Source organism: Tupaia chinensis, unplaced genomic scaffold (assembly GCF_000334495.1).
Source record: "Tupaia chinensis unplaced genomic scaffold, TupChi_1.0 Scaffold000426_1, whole genome shotgun sequence".
Taxonomy (NCBI): Eukaryota; Metazoa; Chordata; class Mammalia; order Scandentia; family Tupaiidae; genus Tupaia; species Tupaia belangeri.
In genome coordinates, this window is record NW_006159931.1 from 2,335,052 (window position 1) to 2,346,049 (window position 10,998).

At 48.8% G+C, this 10,998-nt stretch overlaps 1 protein-coding gene across 1 annotated transcript in view; it reads right to left on the reverse strand.

Moving 5' to 3' along the window:
• The window catches only part of LGI2 (leucine rich repeat LGI family member 2), a gene marked incomplete at its 5' end in the record, with an annotated part of 32,606 nt that extends 21,611 nt beyond the window's left edge, over positions 1-10,995 (reverse strand). The window contains 4 exons of the mRNA XM_006154945.1: positions 4,359-4,430; positions 6,330-6,401; positions 8,942-9,013; positions 10,898-10,995. Of these exons, the coding sequence (XP_006155007.1) occupies positions 4,359-4,430; positions 6,330-6,401; positions 8,942-9,013; positions 10,898-10,995 (314 nt within the window). The remainder of the gene's footprint in view (positions 1-4,358; positions 4,431-6,329; positions 6,402-8,941; positions 9,014-10,897) is intronic.
• Positions 10,996-10,998: the final 3 nt, after the last annotated feature.

A 10,998-nucleotide genomic window follows, 5' to 3' on the forward strand; every position in this document is an offset into this window, starting at 1 on the left:
ACAGCAGCAACACGTTCTCCAGTAACTCTGGGCTCTGCAGAGCCCGGTCGGCACCTGCTGAAGACCGGAGTCCACAGTGCAGGGCTGTCGGTGTAGAGACGCTGTGTGTTGACAGGGTGCACACGGAGTCTGTCTAATTCCCCAGGCACCACACTCTGCTGTGACTCAGCCGAGAAACTGATGCCTACTCTAGTTTTCTTCACACATATGAGTCTAAACAGCAAAACGTGCAAATGATAAACATGCAGACACTTCGGCACCCGTCCCTTTAAAATGTATACGACATGAGTCCTTCGGAGTATTACATCGACAGGATCCAGAAAGATCAATGAAATAAATTGATGTTCCACCACCGTAGAAGCTTTGGGTCTATTTTTAATGTTCTTGCATTAAGACACCAACAGGGAACCAGTGGATGGTGTAATGGTTACGTTGTTGAACTATCATGTTGTGGACCATGGTTTGAGTCCTGGACCCGGCAGTTGAAAACTCACACTGGGCATTTGTTCATGTGTGCCCAAAATTCCAAGAAAAGAATGGAGGAGAAGGGATTACAACATGGCCATCTCCCCGAGGGGCAATTTCTCGATTTCTATCTCTTTGTCTCTATCTCTCTGGTGAGCACATGTGCCCTATAGCAAAAATCTCTCTCTAAAAAGAAACAAAGATACCAACAGAACATGAGGAGATCTAGTTTCTGCATCACGTCTTTGCCTCGAGATAGCCGCACATGATTCAAGTCCAGTTTCGTGTACCGTTTTACCATTCTTCTCTCAATGGCTTACGTGTACATCTTCATATGATGGACCACAAACTCAGTATGCCATCAGACTGAAGACATTCTGGAAGTAGCTTTTAGAAACTTAAACAGGGGCACTCATTTAGACTTGTGGGTCAATGGTCGCTTTTTCCTGGCAAGCACAAAAATGTTTTGGCTAATTAAAGGTTAATGACTTAGTTAGAGATTTGACTTAACTGGGGCTAGCGGGTGGTGTGGTGGTTAAAGGCACTGGATGCCCATATGGCCGACCACAGTTCAAGTCCCAGAGCTGGTGGCTTCCTTTCTCATGTTCCGTTTCCTTTCTCTCTCTCTCTCTGTCTCTCTCTGGTCAAATTTAAAAAATAAAAATAATAAATGGAATTAAATAAATATATAATTCATTTTTTTAAAAAAAGAAATTTTACTTAGCTGAAAGCGATCGTACTGAAGTCGGAGAACATAGCATGTGGTTAAAGCCAATAAATAAATAAATAAATAAGCAAACAGACAGTTTAGCCATCGTTCCAAGTGTTCAATTTGGACTTCAGGAAGCAGAATTATTCAGATGGGCCGTCCACCCTACTCACACTAAATGCTTAACATCTCTCTCCGTTTCCACTTCACTGTGTCTACAAATCCATGGCACTGATTGCATTGCTGAAACTATTTAACAGCTCCCTATCCCTTGGGCTTTATAAGACTGCCGGAAAACAAATGTCCTAGATTTTAGTTACAGATTGGCACAGCTCCCTCAATGCTTAGAAACCTGATCTGTGTTTCCTTACATACGAAGGGAGTCTGTAAGTGCTGGAAAAATTCATTAAAAAAAAAACAAAACAAAACAAAACACTGGGGGCCAGTAGGTGATGTAGTGGTTAAGGTGCTGGACTCCCATATGGACAACCACAGTTCGAGTCCTGGACCCGGCTCCTTGCTTTCTCACTCTTTCTCTCTTCTTCTGTCTCTATTTCTGTCTCTCTCTGGTCAAACTAAAAAGTAATAATAAAATTAAATTAAATAATTCTTTTAAATAAATAAATAAAAATCTGATAATTTAAACAAGAAAATTCCAGATAGGGACATCTTTAAGCAAGGAATGAACTTCAGAGAGTTGATGTCATTTCTTTGCTTAGATATTTAAAGGAAAAAAGGGGCACAGGGGAGGAGGATTGGTCCCGTCTTTAAACACGGTATCGGACGCTTTACCCTCTAAATTAATCTCCAGTCTAGAGGGGTCAACTGTAACTGGAAGTGAAGAGGAGATGGAAAACGGAGTTCAGGGGAGGGACACATGGCCCACCACAAGTCACCAAATATGTCCTGCTGGCTTCGCTCTGTGCTAAACACGGGAGGAAGGGCAGAGCTAACCCAGGTCCTAAGGGCCCTACCCACATGGAGCTTTCAACCCTGTGGAGGAGATGAAGCCACCACCCATGAAAAAATGCCAACTAGTATGGCAGTGTGGACAGTGAAGTGCTGGGTGGGTCGAGCCAGCAGGAGGGGCTGAGAGGTAGATCAGGAGAGTTTATGGGGGAGACAGGATTTAGACTGGACTTTGAAGGGAAAGGCAGATTCCAGAAGACCAAGGGCAGAAGAAACAGCATCCCAGGCAGGGGGGGGATGTCAGGAAATGCCCAACAGGGTGTGATTTGAGCAATTACAGGGTGGGCACACTAGCTGGACCAGCCTGGGTCTCCTCGCATGCATCCAGAACACTCCAGACTCAACCTGAGACTCATTTCCTCTGTATTTGTGCTGTCTGAGTGTCACTCAGAAGAGAGAGAGCCTTGTGCACACACAATACCTGAAATAACAAATGCACAAACTTGCACGTGCAAACACGTTGGACATGCACACCTGCATGTCGATGTACCCGCGGGCATACATGCAGGAGATAGACACACACACAAACACAATATCTGTACGTTCACACCCTCCTGCCAACGGAGGAGCCATACCAAACGTGGCAAACGAAAGTCGCCATTAAGGCTGACTCAGTCAAGAGAGCGTGTGCTCAGAGCTTCCGCTCAGAAACAAAGCCCCTAAGGCCTGACTTCTGGGAACCAGACGGGTCCAGCCGCCACAGCTGCTCCTCTGCAGACACCACAGCTGTTCTCTCAGCAGACCCTGTCTGGCCGCCCAAATGCCAACACTACTTAGCAGATGGGGGGGGGTGAGGAGGGGGAAATGGAGGCGTCTTAGTGAGTGGAGGGAGGGGAGGCGGTGGCAGTGGTAACAGCCCCACTAGAGCACTCACACAGGGAACAGGCTGCGGGCTCTACTGGCAAGTTAACCCATGCAGACAGTAAGCCATACCTCGGTCTAACTGCCCTCATCTCAGACATGAGGACACTGAAGTTCAGGAAAGCTCAAAAATATTAATACACATGGTCTTGAGATGTGGGCCCAAGTCTGCATGAGTCCAAGCCCCTGATCTTGGCCCTACAGGAATATGGGGCTAAATCTGGGGGGGGAGGGGATCAAGGATGTTCTAGGAAGAAAAAAGAAAACTAGAGCAAGAAGAGTCCATGGCGACCAGAGTCGAACACGAGTCCATGGCGACCAGAGTCGAACACGCTCTGGGATCAGCCATGGATGCAGATGCCGGGCTCTCCCACATGCTTCCTCATCGGCGTGTTCTACAGCGTTCACTCCGGCAGAGCTTCTGCTGGGGAGCCTACTGCCAGACCTTGTTACCCAATCAGGGCCTGATGCGGTAGTGACCTCTGGATGGCCATCCTCACACCGTCTCAGTAAGTGACACACTGAAGGCATTGCCACCCCCACTCAGAGCTCCCCAATGTCCTCTTACCACAAACAGGCTGACTACGGAGAGGCCACCTGCACTCTTACTCAAACGCAAAACAGCATGCAAATGGGACCTGGCTCCTGGCTAGCAAATTACTCCGACAAGACCATGACTACTTTCGCATTTTTATAAACACGGCCACTATTTTTTTCCAGTTTTATAAATTGACTAAAGGCGTATACTTGCTTCATTGCAATATGCCTATTCAAATCAATTTGTTTCATTTTTTTCTCCAGAAAGCTATTCAAAAACCAGCGGGCTTAGCTGACATGTGGATTAATCCAATTAAAAAAAAAAAAGGTGATTTGCATTCAAAAGAGAGGAACCACATTCCACATTGTTCTAATTCTGATCCTGTAGTCAACACTCTTCAATGAGCATTTGAGCCTCAGTTTCCCAATCTGTAAAGTGGGGACTCACAGATTATCATGAAAGATAAAGAGAAGCCTCACTAAGCACCCTGCCCTGTGCCTGGCACCGGGTAGGCACAAGATCGATGTTAGTTTCCTTCCCAGTCCTCCACCAAGCGATGCAGGCTCCTCGTAAGCCAGGGTGGTGCTCCTGACCCCAGCTAATCACGTGCACCATGAGGGAGATCCAGACGACGGAGAAGACAATGGAGCCGAGTGTGTGAGCACAAGCCGGTGTCTGATCGAGAACACAGAAACCGCCTAGGAAACCTGGAAATTAGTTTCCTTCAGGGAACGTTACCATACAGAATAAGGCAAGAAAGAGAGAGGCACCAGGAAGTGACTCTCCCTGGATTAGGATACTCTTTGTAGGACTTACAGGTGAGTCAGGTCCCGGAGGCCACGAAAGGCATTTCTTGAAATGGTTTCAATTTTGTTCCCTTCAATGAACCTGAGGACAAAAATAGAAAATTAAACTGGATTTTCTCAGCCTAGTATTTCTAAATAGTGATACTGATATGAACTTGGGATAAAATCTAAAAGCTTCGTGAATGATAAAGTTTCACCCCTGAAGAGTACACCAGCTACAGGATTGCACGTGGGAGCAGGTAAGTGTGCAGGGACACAGCACACGGGTGTGTCCTGCGTGCCCTTCAAAGGCAGCATGGATGTCTACAAATTCAGAGTTGACCATGTGGGCCAGAACATCTTGGAGGGAGAAAAGAATGTGCCGTACAAAGCTAAGAAATGCTCTTATGTCAGCAAGGCTGGAACGTTGCCAGACATTCTTCATCCCCTGTTTCCCTTACATTTCTCAGGGCCCCGTGAGGCACACTTCAGTGACTGATCATTCAGGGGCACCCTGCTTGTACATCTCCAGTTTTTGCTGAAGGAGACTCTTGTCAAGTTGGGCTTCCCACAACCTTGGGTTCCTCAGATTCTACACACTGAACTCTAAGCAAAACGGTGATGAGGCAGGGATACTGTCAAGATCTCCAAGCTTCTTGGAAGTAGGAAGAACAGCAAAGTTGCATGGAGACTGAACCTCTTCCTCTGGGCTAAAATGCAGAGGGTGTATTAATAACTTATGCTTTAATAACACTGGCGTGTCTTATGGCAAAAAAGATAGGGCATGACTGCATCGTGACCATTCCCTAGGGCCATAGTTGGTTGAAACATTTTAAGTCAAATGTAAGAGGGTCTTGGATGAGAAGGCCTAAGGATGAGACCCTGCAGCACGACATCATTAGTGAAGCACTTCTTCATTCTTGCACGGAGGACTTCCTCGTGTCTGTGATGTTAATTATGTGTCTTTTAGCAATAGATTTCAGTATAAGCAGATAAGCTAATTTTCTCCCCAATAACCTTAACAGTAAGAAGAACTGCCTATGGGGCCAGCAGATGGCATAGTGTTAGGTCACTGGATTCCCACATGGCCGACCGGGGTTCAAGTCTCAGACCTGGTGGCTTGAAATACATGCCAGGTGTGTGTGTGTGCACTGTCTGGAGAAAGAATTCCCTCACAGACATCTCCCCTCAAGGCACAAAGTCGGCAAGAGCTTCCTTATACCCAAGATGTGTCTGGAATTCCAATATCTGCCTGTTGAACTCAAATAAGAAAGCAGAGAAAGGCTTTCAAAACCCGTCTGAATACCAGGTAAGAAAATCCCACCTGATAACAGGTTTAACATTATTACACAGTTACCAAAGACAAGGATGAAAGAACTTCAGGGGGAAGAAGACATGAAAGTGAGAAAAGGCAGAAATTGGAATGAGGGCAAAGCTCATTGAAGGGGAAAAAAAATAAAAGAGACTGCACCTCAAAAAACAAATACCCTATTTTGCTTTTGTTTTGTTTTGTTTTTAGGAAAAAATGAAATAAAATTAAACCCTCAACTGCAGCTCACAGGAGATACGGTAAACAGGTTGCAGAACCAGGGAATGAAACACATGAAGTTGTAACCCCCAAAAGAGGGAGACTTTAGTTAAACATACGCCATCCTCAGAACCGTTCAGCTCTATTTCTGGCTGATCAGCAATCCATGCCTAGTTATGAGAGGTAAAAATATCCAACGCAATTTCCAATTGTGCTTACTACATGACAAATTAAATGTCAGCAGAGAATGAATGAGGATCTTTTCCTCTTTGTTCCTGCGTCTTTGTCCCCAGCCTCCTCCTGCCACAGCAAATTTATAAGCAAGTAAACTAGAAAAGGTCAGTGTTGAAAAGAGAACAGGGTTTCCTCTTGCCCGCCACTCCTCAGCCCTCACAGAGAGACTGTTCTAGCAGGAAAGCGACCCAGCAGTTCGGAGAAGCCCGCCTCAGCACGCAGGCAAAGCATGAAACTTACAGGTATTCCAGGTGGAAAAGGCCCGCAAAGGCGTCGTCCCGGATGACCGTGAAGGAGTTCGAATTCAGCAACCTGAAAACAAGGGGCAGATTCAAGGCAGAAATGTAAAACTTGAGTGGCACAGTGAAGCCACTTCTGAGCCTTTTGCTATGCCCTAATCTGTGGGCGAACACGGGCTCTTCTCCACCTCTAGGCAGCCCTTTAGGTCTACAATCCAACTCAGAGACTACTGGGAGAGACGATGGTGAGAAGATTCCTTTTGGCTCGGTTTCCTGGTCACCTCCAACATCCCACCCCTCCCTCTCCTGTGAATCCTAGTAAAGATGACCTGAGGGTTGTTGTCTTCGAAGGTGATACTGCTCGGCACAACTAAACAGCCAGTGATTGCTTTGTGACATCCAGCCACGTGGAACTGGAGATCTCAACGGACCTAACTCAACTCTCATTTTAGAGAAATTTTAGCCCAGGGAAGTTAAATGGTGACCAAAGTCACCTAGCTGAGACAGACATAAAAACTCCTTCCTACTATATTCTACACACCCGTGCAAAACAGTAGGGGGGGAGTTTGTTTAAGAAATTTTCATGGGGACTAGCAGGTGGGATGGTGCTTGGGGTGCTGGACTCCTACATGACTGACTGCGGTTCGAGTCCTGGACCTGCAGCTTGCTTTCTCACTTTTTCTGTCTCTCTCTCTCTGTCTCTCTCTGGTGAGTGCACGTGCCCTATACAAGCTAAAGAGTAATGATAATAATAGAATAAAATTAACCAAAAGAAAGAACAAAAGAAACCTTCAGGGGCTGGCCCTGTGGCTTAGTGGTTCAGGGAGCCAAGTTCCACATGGCTGTCCACCTGCTGCAAATCCTAGCCCCGGCAGCCTGAAAAACATGGCAGGCATATATACATGCATGCCCCGATTCCCAACAGGATGGAGAAATAGAGAAGAGATGGCAGCATGACCACGCCCCACTCCCTCTGTCTCTTTCTCTCTCTCTCTGATAAGCACTCGCACCCTCTAGCAAATTTAAAGAAACCAAAACAAAAACCTTCAGAAGACTCCTGATTACTACTATTTTTTTTTAATCCAAGTCACCACTTAAGTCTATCTGGCAAGAGAATATCTAAAATTATATTTCTATCACATAAAAATTGTATTTTCATAGCACTGCCATTCTATGAGAACATAAATTCAGGTTTTAAAACATTAAGCATAGTATTACAAACACGCATAGCGTATTGGGTTGTCGGAAAAGTCATGACGTATTTTTTTCTATGTAACAATGTGTCATGACTTTTCCGACAACCCAATATTTCAAGAACAAAAATATCAGCAGTAAGTTCGTCCAGCATGAGCCGTGATCGCCTGTACTCCATCTCCCAGTATCTTACTATAGGACATTATTTATTCTCATTTTGGTCTCGTCCCCAACTTAAGAAACCCATAAAGAGAGGAAGGTGTGTACCCGGGGCTTTGCCTCTGACGGACCTGCTTCATCCTTTTTTTTTAACTGCCAAAGGGTGCATGTGCTCACAGGGGAGACCAAGAGACAGAGAGAAAGAGGAAGAAAGCACCCCCCATGGGGCCTTGTCATCCCCAATCCCTCCACCCTATCCCATCAGGATTTGGGGGATACCATACATGCACGTGTTTTCAAGCCATGTGGGATCCCACTCCTTAACCACTAGGCTAGAGGGCCAGCCGATTTTGGGTTTTTGTTTTTTTTTTATTGGAGAGGTTTTTTGCTATAGGTTGCATGTGCTCACCAGAAAGACAGAGACAGAGAGATAAAAAGTGAGAAATCACCCCCCAGGGGGGGATAGCCACGCTGCAATCCCTTCTCCTCCATTCTTCTCTCAGGATATTGGGCATGCACACACACACACCCTATGTGAGTTTAAGCCACCAAGTCTGGGACTCGAACCATGGTCGACCACATGGGAGACCAGTGACAAAGCCATTATGACCACAGCTGGCCCCCCAATTTGCTTTTAAAAACTGCTTTTGATCAGCGAACTGTTGATCTGAGTTACATGAGCACTTCCCCCCGTGACTTAGGCATGGTTCACTGATTGGGGCATGGGGGGCTTTGGGCCTTTGGTCAGAGTCTTCGCGTTGTCATTTGGGAAAAGTTAGGTAAGTTCCCCGAGCCTCAGTTTCCTCATCTGTCGATGGGAAAATAATGCCCTCCTCCTAGGGACGACACGAAACAATATTACACAGAAACACACAGTATGCTGCCCGACCATTTGAGCTGTCAATAAGTTTAAAAAGCTTCACTTTCCAGAGTAACAATGAGACTTTAAAACTGTCGGGTTTATTTTAAAGTGAAATGTTTGGAAAACAGTTGGTTTAGGTCAAATTTTGGCCACGCTCAAAGCAATTGCAGGATACAGTCCTTGAAGACAGCATGTACCAGACTAGGGAAAGGAAAGCCAGCAAGGGGCCTTGAACTTGCTGGGACGCAGCACACAGGAACTTGAAGATCTGGCCACGGTTTACTCACGGAGCCAGGATATTTTAGTTAGGACCGATACCAAGGAGGCGGAGAGTGCCCTTCAAGGATGGTACCTCGGGAACATCCCCCCAGTTTGCAGAGAGAACGCCCCATACTCACAGCAGCTGCAGGGAGGGCAGGTGGGAAAACATCCGGTCCTTGATTTCTGAAAACGTCCCATTGACCAGGCTCCTGCGGGCAGAAGAGTGACAAAACATGGTCGGGTTTCCTTCAGGAAGTGCCAGGCAGGACGGGCAATGGGTCCCACCCCACCCCCCATCCTGTGCTGGAACTCTGGCCCTGCGAGTATGACTTAACACAGCTGGCCAGACTCGTCCCAGGGGCCGGGATGAGGAGAGTCGGGCATTTTCCGGGGAAGTGGATCAATAGGAAAACTAGTCTGAATGACAGAAACCTTCACTATCAGTCTGGCTCCTTGCATAGACGCTATCTCAGGTCGTTTAAATCAATCCTCTCACTTCCTTTCCTTAACTACAGGACACCCCGGCTGAAAATGGAGGATGACTTCACCCCTGCCCCTGGTTCTGTCTGTGTGGACTCAGCGTGAATGTTGGCCAACGAGACTCGGGTAGGATTAAGCATTCCCCTTGGGAGCACATCTCTGAAAGACACTCAGAGCACTTCTCATTAAATGCACCATGAAAGCCTGGGGTGTGTGTGTGTAGGGGGGGCGGTGGACTAAGTCCCAGACACCTGAACTTGACATGCCATGGGAGGCCAGGCCACTGCAGAAAACAATGGCCAACTCTGGAAACTGAGGCTGGCCTCTTGCTTCCAGGGACCCAGGCCTTTCTGGCCCCAGCAGGACCTCAGTAGTATTTCAGAAGTATTTTCATTTAACATGCTGATCAATTAAGCATGTTTTTAAAAAAAAGACTGGAGAAGGGGAATTCTAATTTCTGGAATCCTCCATGTCGCCAGACTTGGCAACACTAGGGATGGAATGAGGTCTTCTATTCCCGCCGGCCAAACTCTCCTGACTCCATTAGGGCAACGGGGTGTCCTCACTCCTGGGGCCAGGGCCCGGCTTCCTGCCTTGGGTGCAAGGCAGGGAAGGGAGGGCTGGGCATGAGAAAGCACCCTGAACACAAGCAACGTCACCCCAGGGACCCCTGCCTCCACCATGGGCACCCCAGCAGCCTGGCCTGCAGAAAGGGAGAGGTATTAGGGCGAACGGTCCGGGCAATAAAAACACAGCCAGGAGCCCCTTCCTGGCTGTTGGGAGACGCAGCCGCGTGGCCTGGGTGGCCTGGGTGGCCTAGGGGCCGAGGTGAAGATTCTCCCAGCAGGTGGGTAACTAGCATGAAGCCCTTTTCTGTCTCTCCCCCAGCACTGACAAAGCGGCCAACCTGATGTGTCGGGGTGGGGAAGGGGGCAAGGAGCCCTCCAGAACTCAGAGCCAGAAGTCCAATCAGTGCGCCCGGCTAGGCACCCCACACGCCCTACACTCAAGTCCTCTGCGCCCCGCCACGTGGGGCGTCCCCTCCATTTGCAGAGACTGCACGGCTTTACCGGCTCTTCCCAGCCTGCAGTGGGAGAGGTCGGGAGGTGGCCCGGTGCGAACCTCCGCCCCAGCCCCAGTAGGGCATGAGGCCTCGCCCTGTCCAGCTTCACTTAGTCCAGTCGTGCTGAGCTGCCCCACGCATGCCCCAACACACAAGCACACATACACGCCCTCTCAAACTTTAATGCACCCCAGAAGCACCCGGGGACACCAATGCGGTCCCCGGACTCCACTCCAGAGACCCTGCTTCACCGCGGGCCGGGTCTGCATCCGCAGAGCTCTCCCCGGTGGGTCTGCAGCCGGTGACCCGTGGGCCACACTGAGAAACCCAACCACAGGGACCCGCCTGCGCTCCCAGACTCTGGGGCTCAGGTTCCCTCCGTCCTCCGGGGGTCCAGACTCCACCCACGTCCCGTGGCGCGCCCCCACCCGAACGCAGCCAAGGAGCCTGGAGTGGGGTCGGGTCGCGCTGCCCCAGCGCCGGAGGCAACTCCCTGGAGGCGGCGGGCCAGGGTGGGAGGAGTGGGGAAGGGGCGAGGGGTCCCACTCACAGGGAGCTGATGTCGCCCGGCACGATCCTGGGCACCCAGGAGGAGCCCACGCAGATGATGGACTCCTTGGTGCAGCTGCAAGTGGCGGGGCAGCGCGCCAG